Source organism: Salvelinus namaycush, chromosome 36 (assembly GCF_016432855.1).
Source record: "Salvelinus namaycush isolate Seneca chromosome 36, SaNama_1.0, whole genome shotgun sequence".
In the NCBI taxonomy this organism is placed as follows: domain Eukaryota; kingdom Metazoa; phylum Chordata; class Actinopteri; order Salmoniformes; family Salmonidae; genus Salvelinus; species Salvelinus namaycush.
Genome location: NC_052342.1, coordinates 24,669,483 through 24,693,877, shown reverse-complemented (window position 1 = coordinate 24,693,877; position 24,395 = coordinate 24,669,483). Strand labels below are relative to the sequence as shown.

At 45.6% G+C, this 24,395-nt stretch overlaps 1 protein-coding gene across 1 annotated transcript in view; it reads right to left on the bottom strand.

Moving 5' to 3' along the window:
- Nucleotides 1-24,395, bottom strand: part of LOC120030509 (retinal guanylyl cyclase 2-like) — a 59,278-nt gene that overhangs the window by 1,839 nt on the left and 33,044 nt on the right. The window contains exons 7-25 of the mRNA XM_038975917.1: nt 23,865-24,052; nt 23,480-23,593; nt 23,104-23,235; nt 21,336-21,439; nt 15,865-15,983; nt 11,410-11,494; nt 11,025-11,121; nt 10,602-10,733; nt 10,265-10,345; nt 9,873-10,049; nt 9,129-9,285; nt 8,584-8,733; nt 7,940-8,088; nt 7,591-7,754; nt 7,210-7,402; nt 5,292-5,466; nt 4,989-5,087; nt 3,139-3,233; nt 2,483-2,571 (exon numbers count right to left, since the gene is read on the bottom strand). Coding sequence (XP_038831845.1) covers nt 2,483-2,571; nt 3,139-3,233; nt 4,989-5,087; nt 5,292-5,466; nt 7,210-7,402; nt 7,591-7,754; nt 7,940-8,088; nt 8,584-8,733; nt 9,129-9,285; nt 9,873-10,049; nt 10,265-10,345; nt 10,602-10,733; nt 11,025-11,121; nt 11,410-11,494; nt 15,865-15,983; nt 21,336-21,439; nt 23,104-23,235; nt 23,480-23,593; nt 23,865-24,052 — 2,500 coding nt within the window. The remainder of the gene's footprint in view (nt 1-2,482; nt 2,572-3,138; nt 3,234-4,988; nt 5,088-5,291; nt 5,467-7,209; nt 7,403-7,590; nt 7,755-7,939; nt 8,089-8,583; nt 8,734-9,128; nt 9,286-9,872; nt 10,050-10,264; nt 10,346-10,601; nt 10,734-11,024; nt 11,122-11,409; nt 11,495-15,864; nt 15,984-21,335; nt 21,440-23,103; nt 23,236-23,479; nt 23,594-23,864; nt 24,053-24,395) is intronic.

Sequence of the window (24,395 nt, the reverse complement as noted above, 5' to 3'; positions counted from 1 at the left end):
GCTATCAGGGAGAAGCAGTACTGTGGACCCAGTTAAGGGTTCATACGTTTCATGAAACACCAACTCTGTTCAATATCATATAAACATTATAATGGTATTGGCATCAAATGATAAATATGCAACTACGACACAAAAAGTTAGTGAGTTTTCAGGAACAAAACTTAAGGGACAAACATAGACAACATACAACATAACATACAGTACAAACAACAACATATCTGGGATTCCACACTGTAGGCAGCTCACATAACATATTAACTATACAGTAGCTACCTGTTCCAGCTCACATAACATGTTAACTATACAGTAGCTACCTGTTCCAGCTCACATAACATATTAACTATACAGTAGCTACCTGTTCCAGCTCACATAACATATTAACTATACAGTAGCTACCTGTTCCAGCTCACATAACATATTAACTATATAGTAGCTACTTGTCCCAGCTCACATAACATAGTAACTATATAGTAGCTACCTTTCCCCGCTCACATAACATAGTAACTATATAGTAGCTACCTGTCCCAGCTCACATAACATATTAACTATACAGTAGCTACCTGTCCCAGCTCACTAACATAGTAACTATACAGTAGCTACCTGTCCCAGCTCACATAACATATTAACTATATAGTAGCTACTTGTCCCAGCTCACATAACATATTAACTATATAGTAGCTACCTGTCCCAGCTCACATAACATATTAACTATATAGTAGCTACCTGTCCCAGCTCACATAACATATTAACTATATAGTAGCTACTTGTCCCAGCTCAAATAACATAAACTATACAGTAGCTACCTGTCCCAGCTCACTAACATAGTAACTATATAGTAGCTACTTGTCCCAGCTCAAATAACATAAACTATATGGTAGGCTACCTGTCCCAGCTCACATAACATATTAACTATATAGTAGCTACCTGTCCCATCATACTTAACATAAACCATATGGTTGCTATCTGTCCCAGCTCACATAACATATTAACTATATAGTAGCTACCTGTCCCAGCTCACATAACCTAGTAACTACATGGTAGCTACCTGTCCCAGCCAACATATTAACTATATGGTAGCTACCTGTCCCAGCTCACATATTAACTATATGGTAGGTACGTGTCCCAGCTCACATAACATATTAACTATATGGTAGCTATCTGTCCCAGCTCACATAACATAGTAACTACATGGTAGCTACCTGTCCCAGCCAACATATTAACTATATGGTAGCTACCTGTCCCAGCTCACATATTAACTATATGGTAGGTACGTGTCCCAGCTCACATAACATATTAACTATATGGTAGCTATCTGTCCCAGCTCACATAACATAGTAACTACATGGTAGCTACCTGTCCCAGCTCACATATTAACTATATGGTAGCTACCTGTCCCAGCTCACATATTAACTATATGGTAGGTACCTGTCCCAGCTCACATATTAACTATATGGTAGGTACATGTCCCAGCTCACATATTAACTATATGGTAGGTACATGTCCCAGCTCACATAACATATTATTAACTATATGGTAGGTACCTGTCCCAGCTCACATAACATAGTAACTACATGGTAGGTACCTGTCCCAGCTCACATATTAACTATATGGTAGGTACATGTCCCAGCTCACATATTAACTATATGGTAGGTACATGTCCCAGCTCACATATTAACTATATGGTAGGTACATGTCCCAGCTCACATAACATATTATTAACTATATGGTAGGTACCTGTCCCAGCTCACATAACATAGTAACTACATGGTAGGTACCTGTCCCAGCTCACATATTAACTATATGGTAGGTACATGTCCTAGATGTATCAAGATCTCTGCCCTCCCAGGTGTAGTTATGATAGGATCAGGATTATTTGCTCTATTAAAAAACACAATAGTGCTCTCATACCAGTATATTAGCTAAAATTATATTGAAATACTCAGAATCAAATCTTCACATATCACTGTTTACAAGTGAAACTTAGGCCGGGATTGAATCAAAAGTGCATTGTCGAAAACGCATCTTTGATTGAATCCCGGCCATAAACTTGTAAAGTAGAAGAACTGATTTGATCAGTGACCAACAAATGAATATGAACGGTGTTGGGTGGTAAACCAAACCAGGTTTGATTGAGTTGTATTTATTGAACCTTTATCTAACCAGGCAAGTCAGGTAAGAACAAATTGTTATGTACAATGACTGCCTGGCAAGTCCCAAACTACAGCAAGTAAAAACGTCACCAAACAAGTAATGTTATACATTTTCCATGCATAACATTACCTTATGTAATTCAGTTATTCTTCTTTGTAAGCTGTTGCAGTTTCTCAGCTTTTTTCTTCTTGTACCTCGCTATCTCCTCCATCTGCAGGCCATGAGCCATTTGCCTGTGGAAAACGAATCGGACACAGAGGCAGGATCAACAAGAAAAGGCACAGACAGTGGAGGAGAGACAGAGGAGGGAAGGGAGGAAGGCGTTCCTTACCCTTTCTTGAATTCAGGGGGGACGGGGAGAGGTTTCTCAAAGTTGTCCTTCCCTATGAGCCAGTAGGTCTCCTCTGTTCCTCCTTTTCCCTGCGGAGAGGAGAGAGTATAGGAGGAAAGGATAGGGAGAGGAGAGAGTGAGAAACAGAGAGTTCAGTAGGGAGTTCTAGGGAGTTCTTGGTAGTTCTAGAGCGTTCTTGGTAGTTCTAGAGAGTTCTTGGTAGTTCTAGGGAGTTCTTGGTAGTTCTAGGGAGTTCTTGGTAGTTCTAGGGAGTTCTTGGTAGTTCTAGGGAGTTCTTGGTAGTTCTAGAGCGTTCTTGGTAGTTCTAGGGAGTTCTTGGTAGTTCTAGGGAGTTCTTGGTAGTTCTAGAGAGTTCTTGGTAGTTCTAGAGCGTTCTTGGTAGTTCTAGAGCGTTCTTGGTAGTTCTAGGGAGTTCTTGGTAGTTCTAGAGCGTTCTTGGTAGTTCTAGAGCGTACTTGGTAGTTCTAGGGAGTTCTTGGTAGTTCTAGAGCGTTCTTGGTAGTTCTAGAGCGTACTTGGTAGTTCTAGGGAGTTCTTGGTAGTTCTAGAGCGTTCTTGCTAGTTCTAGGGAGATCTGAGCTGACTGTATGCAACATGATGGTGGTCCCAGGTATAGTCAGTCTTTTGTCTCTTACCTTCAGGTCAGTTTTGCCTCTCAGTTGCACCTTGTATCCTGCCTTGAGTTCCAGTAGGATTTTAACTGTGCTGTTATGGACATGGATTCTGTAGGCTGCAAATACAGGCGGCAGGACACTCACAAAGTCAAGTTCACATAGACATTCTCTAGAGAAGCTTCATGGCTCTTTCATGCACCCACGACAAGTCCTTAACTTCTTTAGAATGAACATAAGCTAGAACAGTGCATATACAGTGCCTTCAGAAAGTATTCAGACCCCTTGACTTTTTCTACATTTTGTAACGTTACAGCCTTATTCTAAAATGGATGAAATATATTTTTTTCTCAGAAATCTACTACACAATAACGCATAATGACGAATCGAAAACGTGTTTTTAGAAACTTTAGCAAATTCATTAAAAAAATCGAACAGAAATACCTTATTTACATAAGTATTCAGACCCTTTGCTATGAGACTAGAAATTGAGCTCAGGTGCATCCTGTTTCCATTGATCATCCTTGAGATATTTCTACAACTTGGATTCCACTTGTGGTAAATTTAATTGATTGGACATGACTTGGAAAGGCACACACCTGTCTATATAAGGTTCCACAGTTGACAGTGCATGTCAGAGCAAAAACCAAGCCATGAGGTCACAGGAATTGTCCGTAGAGCTCAGAGACAGAATTGTGTCGAGGCACAAAAAAATGTCTGCAGCATTGAAGGTCCCCAAGAATACAATGGCCTCCATCATTCTTAAATGGAAGAAGTTTGGAACCACCAAGACTCTTCCGAGAGCTAGCCAGCCGGCCAAACTGAGCAATCGGGGGAGAAGGGCCTTGGTCAGGGAGGTGACCAAGAACCCGATGGTCAATATGACTGAGCTCGAGAGTTCCTCTGTGGAGGTGGGAGAACCTTCCAGAAGGACAATCATCACTGCAGCACTCCACCAATCAAGCCTGTATGGTAGAGTGGCCAGACAGAAGCCACTCCTCAGTAAAAGGCCTATGATACCCCTTTTGGAGTTTGCCAATAGGCACCTAAAGACTATCAGACCATGAGAAACAAGATTCTCTGGTCTGATGAAACCAAGATTGAACTATTTGGCCTGAATCCCAAGCATCATATCTGGAGGAAACCTGGCACCATCCCTACGGTGAATGATGGTGGTGGCAGCATCATGATGTGGGGATGTTTTTCAGCGGCAGGTACTGGGAGACTAGTCAGGATTGAGGTAAAGATAAACGCAAAGGACAGAGAGTTCCTTGATGAAAACCTGCTCCAGAGGGCTCAATACCTCAGACTGGGCCGAAGGTTCACCTTCCAACAGGACAACGACCCTAAGCACACAGCCAAGACAATGCAGGAGTGGCTTCTGGACAAGTCTCTGGATGTCCTTGAGTGGCTCAGCCAGAGCCCAGACCTGAACCCGATCTAACATCTCTGGAGAGACCTGAAAATAGCTGTGCAGCAACGCTCCCCATCCAACCTGACAGAGCTTGAGAGGATCTGCATAGAAGAATGGGAGAAACTCCCCAAATACAAGTGTGCCAAGCTTGTAGCATCATACCCAAGAAGACTCGAGGCTGTAATCGCTGCCAAAAGTGCTTCAGCAAAGTACTGAGTAAAGGATCTGAATACTCATGTAAATGTTATATTTCATTTTTTTAAATATATTTTTTTATTTAAAAAAAAATGTTTTTGGTTCGTCATTATGGGGTATTGTGTGTAGATTGATGAGGGAATTTGTAAAAAAAAAAAAAAATCAGTTTTAGAATAAGGCTGTAACGTAACAAAATTTGGAAAAAGTTAAGGGGTGTCACTACTTTCCGAAGGCACTGTATACTGCATAGTGTATTATAACTTACGCATCCCAGTCGACTCCATACGAGAGGCTGTGGTGACAGTGTCTCCGAACAGACAGTATCTAGGCATGGTCAGTCCCACCACCCCCGCCACACACGGACCTACAAGACACACACGCACACACACACACACACACACACACACACACACACACACACACACACACACACACACACACACACACACACACACACACACACACACACACACACACACACACACACACACACACACTATAGATAGGCACTGTGTGTTTTTTGTGCATGTGCGTTCATATGTATGTGTGTACCCCCTGTATCTCTCACCTGAGTGTAGTCCTATGCGTATCCGTACAGGTACGTCAGGCATGTGTCTCATCTTGAAGGTGCCCACAGCACTGAGGATGTCTAGCGCCATGTTGGATATCTCTGCCGCGTGACGATCTCCGTTGGCAACCGGTAACCCTGACGCCACCATGTAGGCATCGCCTATTGTCTCCACCTACGGGTAGAGAGGAGGACGGGTGGAAAACATTTTGAATGGTCAATTAACTTCAGGTGATATATACAGTATATATATACAGTACCAGTCAAAAGTTTGGACACACCTACTCATTCAAGGGTTTTTCTTTGTTTTTAATATTTTCTACATTGTAGAATAATAGTGAAGACATCCAAACTATGAAATAACACATATGGAATCATGTAGTAACCAAAAAAGTGTTAAACAAGTCTAAATATATCTTATATTTGAGATTCTTCAAAGTAGCCACCCTTTGCTTGATGGAAATTGTCCTTAGGTCTGATGAGTCAAAATGTTAGATTTTTTGTTCCAACCACCTTGTCTTTGTGAGACGCAGAGTAGGTGAACGGATGATCTCTGCATGTGTGGTTCCCAGCGTCAAGCACGGAGGAGGAGGTGTGATAGTGTGGGGGTGCTTTAATGGTGACACTGTCACTGATTTATATAGAGTTCAATGCACACTTAACCAGCATGGCTATCACAGCATTCTGCAGCGATATGACATCCCATCTGGTTTGCGCTTAGTGTGTCAGAGTGTGCGCAACTGGTCGAAGGAAGTCAGGTGCAGGAGAGCAGAGATGAGTGAACAGGCACTTTATTCAGGCAGAGGAAAGCGGCTGGACGCAACTGCGTCACAACACTCCGGTCCAAGGAAAAAAGCGATAGCGCACAAATTACACAAACAGGTACAAATAACAAAACCACGGGTTACAAACAATACCCGGCACAAAACCAGCCTGTAGCATCACACATGTAATGAACGGACAATACCACACACAGACATGGGGGGAACAGAGGATAATATACACATAGAGTAATGAGGGGGTGTAAACGAGGTGTGCGGGTAAACAAGACAAAACAAATGGAAAATTAAAGGTGGAGCGGCGATGGCTATAAGACCGGTGACGTCGAACGCCACCCGAACAAGGAGAGGGACCGACTTCGGGGGGAGTCGTGACATAGTGAGACTATCCTTTGTTTTTCAACAGGACAATGACCCTACACACCTCCAGGCTGTGTAAGGGCTATTTGACCAAGAAGGAGAGTGATGTGCTGCATCAGATGACCTGACCTCCACAATCACCCGAACTCAACCCAATTAAGATGGTTTGGGATGAGTTGGACCGCAGAGTGAAGGAATAGCAGCCAACAGGTGCTCAGCATATGTGGGAACTCTTTCAAGACTGTTGGAAAAGCATTCCAGGTGAAGCTGGTTGAGAGAATGGGTGGCTACTTTGAAGAATCTATAATCAAAAATATTTTTTGATTTGTTTAACACTTTTTTGGTTACTACACGATTCCATATGTGTTATTTTATAGTTTTGATGTCTTCACTTATATTCTACAATGTAGAAAATAGTAAAAATAAAGAAACACCCTTGAATGAGTAGCTGTGTCCAAACTTTTGACTGGTACTGTACATATAAAGGGAAATGTGCTGTTTATTAGTTGTAGGGCACTGCTGAGTGTCATTGTGTGATTAAAGTGTGGTTCACATACACATGCACACTCGCTCTCTCTCTCTCTCTCTCTCTCTCTCTCTCTCTCTCTCTCTCTCTCTCTCTCTCTCTCTCTCTCTCTCTCTCTCTCTCTCTCTCTCTCTTCTCTCTCTCTCTCTCTCTCTCTCTCTCTCTCTCTCTCTCTCTCTCTCTCTCTCTCTCTCTCTCTCTCTCTCTCTCTCTCTCTCTCTCTCTCTCTCTCTCTCTCTCTCTCTCTCTCTACCTTATAGACATCGTGGTTGCCAATGATGGCGTCAAACAGCGTGTAGAGGTCGTTCAGAAGGTCAACCACTTCGATGGGCTCGCTATTGGCTGAGATGGTGGTGAAGCCAACGATGTCACTGAAGTACAGCGTCACGTTGTCAAAGTACTCCGGTTCAACCGTACCACCCACCTTCAGGGCATTTGCAACCGTCCTAGGAAAGAGAGGGAGTGTGTGTGTGTGTGTGAGTGAGAATCTGAGTGAGTAGTTTATCCTTCTTTTGTTTCTCTATCTCAAGCTCCTCGGTCTTCTCTCTGATCAGCTCCTCCAGTGTGTGTGTGTGTGTGTGTGTGTGTGTGTGTGTGTGTGTGTGTGTGTGTGTGTGTGTGTGTGTGTACTTACGGTGGCAGCATCTGAGTGAGTAGTTTCTCAGTCTTCTGTTTCTCTATCTCCAGCTCCTCGGTCCTCTCTCTGATCAGCTCCTCCAGGTTAGAGGAGTACTGCTCCAGCATCCTCAACATGGAGTCTATGATGTTGGTCTTCCTGCCCTTGTTGATGTTCTTAAACTGGAGACAGAGAGGGAGGAGGGGAGAGAGAGAGAGAGAGAGAGAGGAGGATAGAGGTGAGTGAGAGAGGTGGGGGTGGACGAGAGAGAGGGATAGAGAGAGAGAGGAAGAGAGAGAGAGTTTGAGTTTCTGAAACACACACATAGATTTGAAGGCATTGTATAACCCACCCCCACCCTCTGTACCAGGTCAAAGATCTCGTCGAAGCATGGCCGTCTGTCTGGCTCTTCGTTCCAACACTGTTTCATCAGCTGGATACACTCCATAGGGGCGTAGTCAGGGGAGACCACCGGACGACACAGAGGAGGGGGCTTACGGATTTTCTGAATCAACTCTGGAGGACAGGTGTCAGAGGACTATTCAGGTACATTCATCTTTCCTCAATTCCTCCTTAAAACTCATTGGAGAAGAAGGTTTGAGGGGAGGGGCCTCAGATCTTCTCCTCCAATATGGTTGCGATGGAGGCGATGAGATAAAATTCAAGGAATCACAGAAAGACATTTAGATAGAGCCAGTCATATTCAATTCAAATCACAACTTTATTGTCTCACAATGGCAGAAACATCTAATGGAGAGGGACAGGTCTTACTGACAGATGGACTATCCAAATAAAGTGTTACCAAGAAGTCTCTTACCTGCAAAAGACTGCTCCATCATGCATAATGGTGGGCCCCTCATGACCACTTCTGTTACCTGTAGTACAGGTGTACTCTGGGTAATGTAGTCTCTTACCTGCAGAAGACTGCTCCAGCATGTAGAAAAGCGGGCCTCTCAAGACCACTTCTGTTGCCTGTAGTACAGGTGTACTCTGGGTAATGTAGTCTCTTACCTGCAGCAGACTGCTCCAGCATGTAGAAAGGCGGGCCTCTCATGACCACTTCCTGCATGATGATGGCGAAGCTGTACACGTCTCCATGGAGACTGCCGTAGAGACCGGGGGAGGGGCCACGCAGAATCTCAGGGGCAGTCCACAACAGGTCTAGGAGGGAGGGACACACACGCACGAAGAGAACCAAACAAACACATACTGTACATAAACACACTACTGTTATATGCACTTTTTTATCAGACAGAACCCTGTCCAGACGGAACCCTGTCCAGACGGAACCCTGTCCAGACGGAACCCTCTCTAGACGGAACCCTGTCCAGACGGAACCCTGTCCAGACGGAACCCTGTCCAAACGGAACTGGAACCCTGTCCAGACGGAACCATGTCCAGACAGAACCCTGTCCAGACGGAACCCTGTCCAGACGGAACCTTGTCCAGACGGAACCCTCTCTAGACGGAACCCTGTCCAGACGGAACCCTGTCCAGACGGAACTCTGTCCAGACTCAAGGCAAAACTCTCTCCACTCCTCTCCAGACCTACTCACCCTCTGCAGGAGGTTCTGTGTAGGGGAACTTTGCTGCCTCTAGAACCTCGTTGTATCCGTAGTCAGAGATCTTCAGGACGAAGCGTCCGTCCACCACACAGTTCCTGCTCTTCAGACGACCGTGATACAAGTTCCTGTGGTGCAGGTACTTCATACCCTGGGGGAGAACACGGAACATAGAACTCAGAGACAGAACACTGGAGATAAGCAGGGAAGCCAGACATGCTCTTCCACCTTACCACATTCACTTTAGAACACTCCCTCCCTCCCTCCCTCCCTCCCTCCCTCCCTCCCTCCCTCCCTCCCTCTGGCTGAGGCACTTTCAAATCTCCTGCCCTTTCTCTATTACCTCTGCCTCCTTCCTTTCCTAGTCATGCCTCCATCCCTCCCTTCCTCTCCTCACGTTAATAAGGTCTAGCAGTAGTGATGTCTTGAACATCCCTCCCTCCCTCCCTCCCTCCCTCCCTCCCTCCCTCCCTCCCTCCCTCCCTCCCTCCACCCTACCTTAATAATGTCCAGCAGTAGTGATGACTTGAACATCCATCCTCTCCTCTCCTCTCCTCTCCTCTCCTCTCCTCTCCTCTCCTCTCCTCTCCTCTCCTCTCCTCGCCTCGCCTCGCCTCGCCTCGCCTCGCCTCGCCTCGCCTCGCCTCGCCTCGCCTCTCCTCTCCTCTCCTCTCCTCTCCTCTCCTCTCCTCTCCTCTCTCTCTCCCTCCCACCATCCCCTCCCTCCCTCCACCCTACCTTAATAAGGTCCAGCAGTAGTGATGACTTGAACATCCAATCCAGTTTGACATCCTCATTGAGCAGTAGGTCTTCCATGCTTCCCCTGGTGCAGAACTCGGTTACGATGGCAAACACTCCACAGTCGTGAAAGAAACCCAGGAAAAGGTTAATGTTCTCATGACGCATGTCCTTCATCTGTGTGTGTGTGGGGGGGGGGGGGGGTCAGGGGTTAGAGGGTAGGGGGTCAGTGCAGATCGAAGTAGGAATTGTATGGATTTGGTATCGTATTTGCAACAGGGTGGAGAACTACTGAAAATACAACAACAACAGAACAGCATCAACATTAAAGGAAACTTTACCCGAGGATATGAATAAACATGAATGAATATATATTTCTAAAGGAAACCCACCAATTCAAACACGTCACTGGTTTTGGGGTTGATGTTCCTGAATGCTCCATGAGGTAGTCTCTTCAGCCACGCCCAGTCTCCCTGGAGAAAAAAAACAACAACATTTTATTTATCTATGGTATCAAATATTAAAATAGCATATTACAAGTATGTGTCAGTTTGTTTGTAGTTGGCTCCAAATCTATCTTACTGAACCAATATTAAGATATCGGGCCATAATAGTCAAGAATTTCCCCCCTCAGATGTTCATCACAAACATGTATTTAATTAACGCAGTTTGTCATCACAAATGAATCAAACATTTGATCAATCAATCAACCACTCTACTCTGTGTCACCTCATAGAGGACGACGTTGGAGTTCTCGTAGGTAGCAGGTGATTGTTCAGAGAAGGGGGACGTGGGGCTGTGCTGTGAATGGCTCGTCAGAGAGACTTCACAGATCTTTCTGTTACTGTCTATACTAAGCTTCTGAAAATGTTAGAGAGTAGACATCTTAGTTTAAGTTTCACTACAACATTTATTTATTTATTTGACATTTATTTAACTTGGCAAGTCAGTAAAGAACATGGACCCCTGCCCCCAACTGTTCCGGTCTGTCGCTCTGTACATTCAATAATTGTTTTTTAAATAAAAAATATTTAAACATTTTGCAAATAGAAAAGGCTCAAACGAAAAAGCAACAAAAAAAGTTTCTTAAAAGTTGAAGAAGTAAATTGTCTATTTGAATATTTAACTCTGCATTGATCTTTAACTGCTGACCTTGTTGCTAAGCGACGGGTTGATGAAGGTGACGTCGTCAAGGGTGAGCAGGATCTTGTTGGGACCCCGGAACAAACGGATGTGGTTGATGCGTCGCCTAGACAACAAGAGACAGAGACATAAACAAAGAGAAATGATGGATGGTTGACCTCATTAAGACCATAACCAATAGGATTATGTTACACATTCACTCTAGGAGTGGCCCTTAAAAGGGCCAATGCTAACAATTCAGGGACAGTTCACTCAACTCAACTGGTCAGACAACTAAGATGTTAAGAGTTAGATGGTGCCTATCTATCCCATTAGTTTGGAATTGTGGCCAGTATGTATCGTGGAACGTGTGGGAGAAGGACTGTATAGGCAAGATCAAGTTGTAGAACTTTACTTGATGCAGTAGGTTAGAATAAACAAGACGAAACCCATCTGGACGAATCCCAGGAAGATCCCAACAGCAGAGAACAGATCCACACCTGGGGAAAACATTTCAGCAATTTTTCAATCGTTTTGATGCTATTTTCACAAGTATTTTCAAAACTCTTAAGTACAAAACTCTAAACTGATAACATTTGTAATACCCCCTATCTTCTGTTCAGAACCTTTGATTGTGCATTCAAGTTTTCCGTGAAATACCATGAGAACATTTAGTTTAGTCAACATATGCTCACCATTTAGTCATTTTAACTAACGTTAAGTCCAATAGCAAAACATACAAGATACACGTTTTAAAAACTGTTATTTTAGAAGTGCTGAACACACAAATATTAGATGGACATTTTCCATACAGTATTTGACTATAACTTTACATGCACAATTCTTTACATAATGTGTATCCAATGGCATGTATCAATGTGAGCATGTTGAGAAATATGTCAGTCTTACAGTTAGTTTCCTTATACAATACATACAGTACCACATTACATAGAGTACTACAGTACATACAGTACTACAATACATACAGTACCACATTACATAGAGTACTACAGTACATACAGTACTACAATACATACAGTACCACATTACATAGAGTACTACAGTACATACAGTACTACAATACATACAGTACCACATTACATAGAGTACTACAGTACATACAGTACTACAATACATACAGTACCACATTACATAGAGTACTACAGTACATACAGTACTACAATACATACAGTACCACATTACATAGAGTACTACAGTACATACAGTACTACAATACATACAGTACGACATTACATAGAGTACTACAGTACATACAGTACTACAATACATACAGTACCACATTACATAGAGTACTACAGTACATACAGTACTACAATACATACAGTACTACAATACATACAGTACCACAGTACATACAGTACTACAATACATACAGCACCACATTACAGAGAGTACTACAGTACATACAGTACCACATTACATAGAGTACTACAGTACATACAGTACTACAATACATACAGTACCACATTACATAGAGTACTACAGTACATACAGTACTACAATACATACAGTACCACATTACATAGAGTACTACAGTACATACAGTACTACAATACATACAGTACCACATTACATAGAGTACTACAGTACATACAGTACTACAATACATACAGTACCACATTACATAGAGTACTACAGTACATACAGTACTACAATACATACAGTACCACATTACATAGAGTACTACAGTACATACAGTACTACAATACATACAGTACCACATTACATAGAGTGCTACAGTACATACAGTACAGTACAGTACAGTACAGTTTCATTATCCTCATACAGTACAAATAATCAGAAATAGTGGTATTGTAACTAATTAACTAACTAAACTAAATTAACTAAATTAATTAACTAACATTAAATCCAAGAGCAAAGAATACAAGATACACGTTTTAAAAACGTTTATTTTTGAAGTGTTGTTAGAAAGAATAGTATATTGTAAATATATTTTTCCATACAGAATTTGACTATAACTTGACATGCACAATTTTAGTTTCATTATCCTTATACAGTACATACAGTACATACAGTACTACAGTACCACAGTACATACAGTAGTACAGTACTACAGTACATACAGTACTACAGTACCACAGTACATACAGCACGTAGGTCAAATAATCAGATATAGTGGTATTGTAAACCAGTCGGCTACGGTAAAAACGTTATCACGGTGTTGTATGCCATTTCTGCGCCATGAATAATTGTACAATATCACCATTTCTACGTGACTTGTCAACTGACACAGTATCACCTGTCTCTCTGCTTGAAATCAGCTTACAGTGTATCAATGAAATTCAGATACTGGGTGGAATGTATTGTTATATACTGTATAATCCCAGGTATTTCAGCAGTGCATTGTACACTACGCTATAAGGGTAGCACATAGGGAGTCTTTCCACTTTGTCCTATTGAAGCACACTGGCTGATGGAGAATGAGGATGTAATATTTACAGCCACATCCATACATGATTTGGTTTTACTTTCCAACATAAATTGATGTCAAACTGATACATTTGTGAGGTAAATACATAGAATGTTACAGTGTTCAGCAGTTATTAATAAACTATATATACGTTAATCGTACTACACCGGCTTGGACGCTCGTCGGATGGCAGGGCTTGCAAACCATTACAGACTACAAAGGGACGCAGAGCCGAGAGCTGCCCAGCGACACGAGCCTAACTACTTCTATGCTCGCTTCGAGGCAAATAACACTGAAACATGTATGAGAGCACCAGCTGTTCCGGAAGACTGTGTGATCACGCTCTCCGCAGCCGATGTGAGTAAGACCTTTAAACAGGTCAACATTAGGCAGGGCCAGACGTATTGCCAGGATGTGTACTGCGAGCATGTGCTGACCAACTGGCAAGTGTCTTCAATTACATTTTTAACCTCTCCCTGTCTGAGTCTGTATTACCAACATGTTTCAAGCAGACCACCATAGTACCTGTGCCCAAGAACACTAAGGTAACCTGCCTAAATGGCTACCAACCCGTAGCACTCACGTCTGTAGCCATGAAGTGCTTTGAAAGGCTGGTCATGGCTCACATCAACACCATTATCCCAGAAACCCTAGACCCACTCCAATTTGCATACCGCCCCAACAGATCCACAGACGATGCAATATCTATTGCAATCCACACTGCCCTTTCCCACCAGGACAAAAGGAACACCTATGCGAAAGTGCTATTCATTGACTACAGCTCAGCGTTCAACATCAACAACAGAGTGCCCTCAAAGCTCATCAATAAGCTAAGGACCCTGGGACTAAACACCTCCCTCTGCAACTGGACCCTGGACTTCCTGACATGCCGCCCCCAGGTGGTAAGGGTAGGTAACAACACATCCGCCACGCTGATCCTCAATACAGAGACCCCTCAGGGGTGCATGCTCAGTCCCCTCTTGTACTCCCTGTTCACACATGACTGCATGGCCAGGCACGACTCCAATACCATCATTAAGTTTGCCGATGACACAACAGTGGTAGGCCTGATCACCGACAACGACGAGACAGCCTATAGGGAGGAGGTCAGAGACCTGGTCGTGTGGTGCCAGGTCAACAACCTCTCCCTCAATGTGATCAAGACAGAGGAGATGATTGGGGACTACAGGAAAAAGAGGACAGAGCACACCCCCATTGTCATCGACGGGGCTGCAGTGGAGCAGGTTGAGAGCTTCAAGTTCCTTGATGTCCACATCACCAACAAACTAACATGGTCCAAGCACACCAAGACAGTCGTGAAGAGGGCACGACAAAACCTATTCCCCCTCAGGGTCCTCAGATCCTCAAAAGGTTTTACAGCTGCACCATCGAAGGCATCCTGACTGGTTGCATCACTGCCTGGTACAGCAACTGCTCGGCCTCCGACTGCAAGGCACTACAGAGGGTAGTGCGTACGGCCCAGTACATCACTGGGGCCAAGCTTCCTGCCATCCAGGACCTCTATCCAGGCGGTGTCAGAGGAAGACCCTAAAAATTGTCAAAGACTCCAGCCACCTCAGTCATAGACTGTTCTCTCTGCTACCGCACGGAGTGCCAAGTCTAGGTCCAAGAGGCTTCTAAACAGCTTCTACCCCAAGCCATAAGACTCATGAACACCTAATCAAATGGCTACCCAGACTTTTTGCATACACCACTGCTACGCTCTGTTGTTATCATCTATGCATAGTCACTTTAATAACTCTACCTTCATGTACATATTACCTCAACTAACCGTTGCCCCCGCATATTGACTCTGTACCGGTACCCCCCTGTATATAGTCTCGCTATTGTTATTTTACTGCTGCTCTTTAATTACTTGTTACTTTTATTTCTTATTCTTATCCGTATTTTTTTAAACTGCATTGTTGGTTAGGGGCTCGTAAGTAAACATTTCACTGTAAGGTCTACACCAATTTTATTCGGCGCATGTGACTAATAAAATTTGATTTGATTTAATTAGGCATTACATCATTTTGGTTTAGTAGTTATCAGATTTGAGCAGTTTGATTAACTGATAGTTAATTATACTGTTAACAAATGACAAGAAAATCATATCAAAAGTGAAGTGAATATTGCATTTTGAAAAAGCAGATACTGAGATTGAATATGCATCCAAATTAAAAGAGTGATTTGGTGAATTTTGTGAATTTGTTTGTTGAAAATGTGCTTCGTGTTTTGAAAAATAAGCCATTTTGATGATCTGTTTTGTGAAAATGTACCACAAACAAAGTGATTGAAAGAAAACGGCGTAACCTTATGTTACTAATACCATACTTTATGTTAACTATACATCAAGGAACATTTGCCTGTGTCTGTGTGTGTCTGTGTGTTTTTGCGTATCTGCATCTGTGTGTGTACCTCCAGTGCAGACGATGCCTTTGATGAACCAACAGTTGGAGTCAGTCTTGGGGGAGATACCGTGTGGGAAGTGGATATCTCTACCCAGGAACCTCACCATGTCAGCAGCCATCTCTATCCTGTACGGGAAGGGGTTATGGGTAAAGTCATACTCCTGTCTCCCTTTCACCTCATTTAACAACTGATTTACTGAACAAAAGGCACATCTCAATAGTTGGTCCAGGTCAGTCATGACATCACAAGAGGAGGGGTGAGTGTTTCCTCCTTAGTTCTCTAACGCTCCTCTATTGTTCTTCAAGCAAAGGGAGAAAGCCGATGACATCAGAGAGCACCATCAGATCAACACCGTGATTGGCCTACTCCGTGAAGTATGCGGTTCTTCAACAACAACAAAAATATTTTGCTCACAACATATTTTTTAAGTGTGTGTACTTTACTGCATTTATAAGTGGGATTTCGTTTTTTAACACTAAAGTTCAAACATAGCTGGAGTGCGTCTCGAGTACTAACCCTAACCTCACCACGCCAGAAATATGTCTATCCTGTAGAACAGGGGTGTCAAATATACGACCCACGGTGGTTTGAGTAAAAAAAAAAAAAAAAAAAAAAAAATGGACAAACTCAATATACTTTAAAATCAGTGGTGTAAAGTACTTAAGTAAAAATACTTTAAAGTACTAACTAAGTCATTTTTGGGGTATCTGTACTTTACTTCACTATTTATATTATTGACAATGTTTATTCCACTACATTCCTAAAGAAAATCATGTACTTTTTACTCCTGCCACCCCAAAATACTCAAAATACATTTTTAATGCTTTACAGGACAGGAAAATGGCCCAATTCACGCACTTATCAAGAGAACATCCCTGCTCATCCCTACTGCCTCTGATCTGGCAGACTCACTAAACACAAATGATTCGTTAGTAAATTATGTCTGACTGTTGAAGTGTGCCCCTGGCTATCCGTAAATTTAAAAAACAAGAAAATCTGGGTTACTGTCTGGGTTACTCAATATAAGGAATTTAAAATGATTTATACTTTTATTTTTGATATTTAAGTATATTTTAGCAATTACATTTACTTTTGATACTTAAGTATATTTAAAACCAAATACCTACTTTTGCTCAAGTAGTATTTTACTGGGTGACTTTCACTTTTACTTGAGTAATTTTCTCTTAAGGTATCTTTACTTTTAAATCAAGTATGACAATTGGGTACTTTTCCACCACTGTTTAAATTGTTTATTTCACCTTTATTTAACCAGGTAGGCTAGTTGAGAACAAGTTCTCATTTGCAACTGCGACCTGGCCAAGATAAAGCAAAGCAGTTCGACACATACAACAACACGGAGTTACACATGGAATAAACAAACATGCAGTCAATAATACAATAGAAAAAGCCTATATACAGTATGTGCAAATGAGGTAGGATAAGGGAGGTAAAGTGGCGAAGTAATTACAATATAGCAATTAAACACTGGAATGGTAGATGTGCAGAATATATACATGTATATATATATATATATGAATGTGCAAGTAGAGATATTGGGGTGCAAAGAAGCAAGATAAATAACTAAATACAGTATTGGGATGAGGTAGTTGGATGGGCTATTTACAGATGGGCTATGTACAGGTGCAGTGATCTGTGAATGACTCAAACCAATGACTCAAACCAAATGGAAACTTTGTATAAATGATAACGGACCTATATTCACACAGTGTCTAGCTCGCTGATAATCACCAAAATGAAAGCTAGATAGTCAAAGAGCATCCAAAAACTCCCAAAACGAAGGTTAGAGGTGTCACGCTCTGACCCTAGTTATTGTGTTAATCCTTTGTTTTGTGTACATGCTTGTGTGTCACGGTTCGTGTACGTTATCGCATTGGTATTTCGTGTTCTCGTTTATGTGGTGGAGCATTCATTTTAGAGTGGCGTCGTGTTCAGCTGTTTGTGGTATTAAATTAGAACGCTACTCTGAACTCTCTGTCTCCTGCGTGTGACTCCTTCCTCCACTACACCCCGGGCATTACAGAATCCCGCACCGATGGAAACTCCCAGACACCTTCCAGAACACTCCTCTGACCATCCCTGGAGAACCCCCTGTTTCCACGAAATAGTAGGATTGTGACTAGCCAGCCAGGGAATCCCCAGTACCACTGGAAACGCAGGCGAATCAATAATGAAAAAACTTAGACGTTCCTTATGATCCCCCTGCGTCACCATGTCCAGTAGAACCGTGGCCTCCCGGACCAAACCTGACCCTAATGGCCGGCTATCTAGGGAGTGCACGGGAAAAGGAGAATCTATCGGCAAAAGCGGAACACCTAGCTTGATGGCGAGTCCGCGATCCATAAAGTTCCCAGCTGCACCTGAATCGACTAGTGCCTTATGCTGGGAAGAGGGAAAAAATTTAAGGAAAAAAATTAAGACAAACATATGACAAACAGGGGGTTCTGGGTGAGTCTGGTGCTTACTCACCTGAGGTGACCGAGAAATGTTCCGCCTGCCATCTCGACCCCCAGATGGACCCCCCCAGCACCGATCGGCCGTGTGTCCTCTCCGACCACAGCTGGTGCAGGGGGAGCCTCCTCCTCCGGTACCCCTCGGCACGGCTCCTCCCAACTCCATGGGAATGGGTGCAGGGGTGCTGGGTAGTGGAACGCACAGGACCCTCTCCGAACGGCCGCGGGAAGCCAGCAGATTGTCCAGCCGGATGGACATATCAATGAGCTCATCCAGGGAGAGAGCTTCGTCCCGGCACGCTAGCTCCCTGCGGACATCCTCCCGGAGACTACATCTGTAGTGATCTATAAGGGCCCTGTCGTTCCACCCAGACCCCGCGGCCAAGGTCCGAAACTCCAACGCGTAATCCTGGGCGCTCCTCTTCTCCTGCCTAAGATGAACCAGTCGCTCTCCCGCCGCGGGGGTAGTGCTCCTTTGCTGAATCTGGGCCATTCCAGACAGCGTTAGCCCACTCCAGAGCACGACCCGTTAGGCAGGAGATGAGGACACTCACCCTCTCCGCTCCCGAGGGAGTGGGTCTCACGGTTGCCAGGTACAGTTCTATTTGTAACAGGAACCCCTGACATCCCACTGCCGCTCCATCATACTCCCTCGGGAGCGCAAGACGGAGAGCGCTGGAGCCGGAGGATGGTGAGAGAGGAGAGGAGGAATCCTGAGCTGGAGAGACTGCAGGTGGAGAGAGGAGACCACTCCTCTCCCATCGGTCCATTCTCTCCATCATTTGATCCATGGCGGAACCGATGCGATGGAGGACGGTAGTGTGGTGGAGAACCCGTTCCTCCATAGATGGGAGGGGGTTGGCCGCTGCTCCTGCTGACTCCATACTTGAGCTGGTGCGGGATTCTGTAACCGCAGAAATCCCAGGATTCATGGACATGGGAGGAGATCTTGAACGGAGAAGGACCCTGGGCACAGGCTGGGGAGTATCGCCGCCCCAAAGCTGAGCTGGAGGAAGCGAAAGCTGAGCGGCGGCGATATGAGGAGGCAGCAAGGCAGCGCGACAGGTACGAGAGGCAGCCCCATAATTTTTTTGGGGGGGGGCTAGAAAGGAGTGTGGCTAAGCCAGGTAGCAGACCTGAGCGCACTCCTCGTGCTTATTATAAGCAACGCGTCACTGGTCAGGCACCGTGTTATGCGGTGAAGCGCACGGTGTCGCCAGTGCGTGCCCATAGCCCGGTGCGCTATAGGGCAGCCCCCCGAAAGTGTCGTGTAAGTGTGGGCATCCAGCCGGGGCGTATTGTGCCTGCTCAGCGCGTCTGGTCTCCGGTACGCAGTTTCGGTCCAGGGTATCCTGCGACGGCTCTGCGTGCTGTGTCTCCGGAGCGCTGGGAGGGTGCAGTGCGTCCTATGCCTACGCTTCGCTCATACCGGGCAAATGTGGGAGTGGAGCCTAAGAGAGAGGTGCGCGTAGTAGGCACTAGATCTCCAGTGCTCATCCACAGCCCGGTTCAACCTGTGCCTGCACTCTGGAGGGTACGGGCTGGAGTAGTACTCCAGCCTGGGGGAATGGTGTCAAGGCTGCGCACCAGAGCTCCAGTGCTCCCTCACAGCCCGGTCCTTCAGGTGCCTCCTCTTAACACCAAGCCTCCTGTAGGTCTCTCCAGCCTGGTGGGTCCTGTGGCAGCCCCACGCACCAGGCTGTCTCTCCGTCTCCTCCCTACAGGTCTGCCAGTCTGCCCAGAACTGCCCGTCTGTCCCGAGCTGTCAGAGCTGGCCGTCTGCCCAGCGGCGCCTGAACTGCCCGTCTGCCCAACGCCGTCTGAACTGTCCGTCTGCCAAGCGCCGCATGAACTGCCCGTCTGGACTGAGCCTGCAAAGCCGCCCGTCTGCCATGAGCCTTCAGAGCCGTCCGCCAGACAGGAGCCGCTAGAGCCGTCCGCCAGACAGGATCAGCCAGAGCCTTCTGCCAGACAGGATCAGCCAGAGCCGTCCAGCCAGGACCAGCCAGAGCCGTCCAGCCAGGACCAGCCAGAGCCGTCCAGCCAGGACCAGCCAGAGCCGTCCAGCCAGGACCAGCCAGAGCCGCCAGAGCCTTCCGCCAGCCAGGATCCGCCAGAGCCTTCCGCCAGCCAGGATCCGCCAGAGCCTTCCGCCAGCCAGGATCCGCCAGAGCCTTCCGCCAGCCAGGATCCGCCAGAGCCTTCCGCCAGCCAGGATCCGCCAGAGCCAGCCAGCCAGGATCCGCCAGAGCCTTCCGCCAGCCAGGATCCGCCAGAGCCAGCCAGCCAGGATCCGCCAGAGCCAGCCAGTCCGGAGCGGTCCCTCAGTCCGGGGCTGCCCTTAAGTCCAGCGGGACCCATGTCTAGGGTTCCCAGTCCAAGGTCGGTGGCGAGGGTCGCCACTTTGAGGAGGCCACAGAAGCGGACAAAGACAAGGGTGAAGTGGGGTCCACGTCCTGCGCCAGAGCCGCCGCCGCGGACAGATGCCCACCCAAACCCTCCCCTATAGGTTTAGGTGGTGCGGTCGCAGTCCGCACCTTGGGGGGGGGGGTTCTGTCACGTTCTGACCCTAGTTATTGTGTTAATCCTTTGTTTTGTGTACATGCTTGTGTGTCACGGTTCGTGTACGTTATCGCATTGGTATTTCGTGTTCTCGTTTATGTGGTGGAGCATTCATTTTAGAGTGGCGTCGTGTTCACCTGTTTGTGGTATTAAATTAGAACGCTACTCTGAACTCTCTGTCTCCTGCGTGTGACTCCTTCCTCCACTACACCCCGGGCATTACAAGAGGGCTTGTTTTTTTGCTAATTTTGACGGAGAGGAAATATATCCTCATTGAAGACAGAACGCAGCACCCGGGGCAAAATTAGTTTGATACCAAAGCGTTAACCACCAATATCATCAACATACTACGTCACCATATAACCATTATCCTAACCTCACCATGTCAGCCACATGTCTGTTCTGTACGGATGCAGTAGTGTTAGGGTCACTCTCCCATCGTACCTGTGTGTGGGCCTGAGGTCCCAGCTCTTCCCATCTGTATCCAGTACTACGTAATCAGCCAAGCCGGCTCCAGACATGTTAGTCCTCACAGGGTGGCTGAAGCCCTGGAACAGATCACAGAACTGCTTAGACAGGGTTAGGTGTGTGTGTGTGTGTGTGTGTGTGTGTGTGTGTGTGTGTGTGTGTGTGTGTGTGTGTGTGTGTGTGTGTGTGTGTGTGTGTGTGTGTGTGTGTGTGTGTGTGTGCGTGTCAGGGTGGCTGGAGCCCTGGAACAGATCACAGTACTGCTTAGACAGGGTTAGGTGTGTGTGTGTGTGTGTGTGTGTGTGTGTGTGTGTGTGTGTGTGTGTGTGTGTGTGTGTGTGTGTGTGTGTGTGTGTGTGTGTGTGTGTGTGTGTGTGTGTGTGTGTGTGTGTGTGTGTCAGGAGCCCTGGCAGAGTTTAGTATTGAATAATAATACAGCCTGAAAACATGGTTAAAACTATCATGTTGATATCATGGACGGTCAGCCCTTCAAAACATGGTTAAAACTTGTCACGTTCCTGACCTGTTTTCCTTTTTCTTGTATTTATTTAGTTGGTCAGGGCGTGAGTTGGGTGGGTTTGTCTATGTTTGATTTTCTATGTTGGGATGTTTGTATTCGGCCGGGTATGATTCTCAATCAGAGACAGCTGTCAATCGTTGTCCCTGATTGAGAATCATACTTAGGCAGCCTGGGTTTCACGTGTGTTTTGTGGGTGTTTGTATCTCGTGTCAGTGTTCGTGCCACACGGGACTGTTTTCGGTTTGGTTACGTTTGTTGTTTTGTGTCTTGAAGTGTTCTGTTTTACTTTCATTAAATAATGAACACTAACCACTCTGCGTGTTGGTCCGATCCATGCTCCTCCTCGTCTGAGGAGGAGAACGACTATGACAGCCGTAACAAAACTATCATGTTGATATCACGGACGGTCAGTCCTTCAAAACATGGTTAAAACGATCATGTTGATATCATGGACGGTCAGTCCTTCAAAACATGGTTAAAACTATCATGTTGATATCATGGACGGTCAGTCCTTCAAAACATGGTTAAAACGATCATGTTGATATCATGGACGGTCAGTCCTTCAAAACATGGTTAAAACGATCATGTTGATATCATGGACGGTCAGTCCTTCAAAACATGGTTAAAACGATCATGTTGATATCATGGACGGTCAGTCCTTCAAAACATGGTTAAAACGATCATGTTGATATCATGGACGGTCAGTCCTTCAAAACATGGTTAAAACGATCATGTTGATATCATGGACGGTCAGTCCTTCAAAACATGGTTAAAACGATCATGTTGATATCATGGACGGTCAGTCCTTCAAAACATGGTTAAAACTATCATGTTGATATCATGGACGGTCAGTCCTTCAAAACATGGTTAAAACGATCATGTTGATATCATGGACGGTCAGTCCTTCAAAACATGGTTAAAACGATCATGTTGATATCATGGACGGTCAGTCCTTCAAAACATGGTTAAAACGATCATGTTGATATCATGGACGGTCAGTCCTTGCATCCATATTGCCATCTATAACTTTGTGGTTGCATTTCTCCAGCATCAAGCCTCAGCTGGTTCCCCCAAAAAGTGGTGGGGGTAACCACTTTCTTGTTGTTTGAATCCCAGATTGCCCCTTTAAATCATCAGTGTCCATGTATGAAGCTACCCCGGGTGGCCAGTGCCCAACAGTGAATACAGTATTGATACGTATAAGTCATTGAATCATCCATGTACCTGGAAGGCCAGGTTGTGGGTGTGTCGGGCCAGGTTCCCCCCAGAGAGCCACTCCCCTGAGGCCTTGACCCTGTGGACAGCATGGGCCATGAACAGCACGGAGCTGTAGATGGTCCCAAACAGAGGAGACACCTGGAGAGGAGAGATGGGCGGGAAAGTGAGATGGAGAGAGAGAGAGGGAGTTCAAGATGGTGAACAACGCAGAAATACACACACACACACGCACACACACACACACACACACACACACACACACACACACACACACACACACACACACACACACACACACACACACACACACACACACACACACACACACACACACACACACACACACACACACACACACCCCCCGCCCCCCGTATGTATCTACCTGTGTTGGCTTGACATTCCCCGCTATCTCTCCCCTGTTTATAGCCTCCTGATAGGCCTGGTAGAAAGATGTCTTGGGAGAGTCTATAGTGATTGTCAACACTGCATCGTAGGCCTTTAAATTAAATGAATGAATCCATTTTATTTGCCAGATTTAGAACACATATACAGTTTCCTTAGTCATGTGACAACAACAATACACACATTATAAAGGGATTGAGGATTAAAGTCAGACTAGTAATCATCGCTATTAGATGGGCAACAGAATAGACAGCTAGGGCAAGACGGGTGTCAATCCGCACATGCAATTCAACTGAAAATACATACACTATGCAACGAATACTCTTTACATATGCTGACACACAACAACAACCAAGACTGATCACCTTGAGTAGCTTGCTGTTGCTCCTCAGGGCAGGGTAGGTGACGTTGTGGTAGGGTAGGCTGTAGAGTAGGGTGTCGTAGGGTAGGAACACCAGGGATCCCTCGGTCAGTCTCATGTCCTGGGCTGTTTCTAGCAGGAGCTTCTGAGGTCCCCCTCCGATCAGGGCAGAGTGCATACACATGATCACCACTAGGGGGGAGTAACGAGAGAATACAGGGGGGAAGTGGAAAGAGAAAAGAGGAGGAGCTTATACATTTTGGGGGGGGGTGCTTATATGTATCCTGTTACACACAACTGTGTAATGAAATGTGGTCTTGCATATCCCGAGACACCCGCGCCCCTGAGACACCCGCGCCCCTGAGACACCCGCGCCCCTGAGACACCCACGCCTCTGAGACACCCGCGCCCCTGAGACACCCGCGCCCCCGAGACACCCGCGCCCCCGAGACACCCGCGCCCCCGAGACACCCGCGCCCCCGAGACACCCGCGCCCCCGAGACACCCGCGCCCCCGAGACACCCGCGCCCCCGAG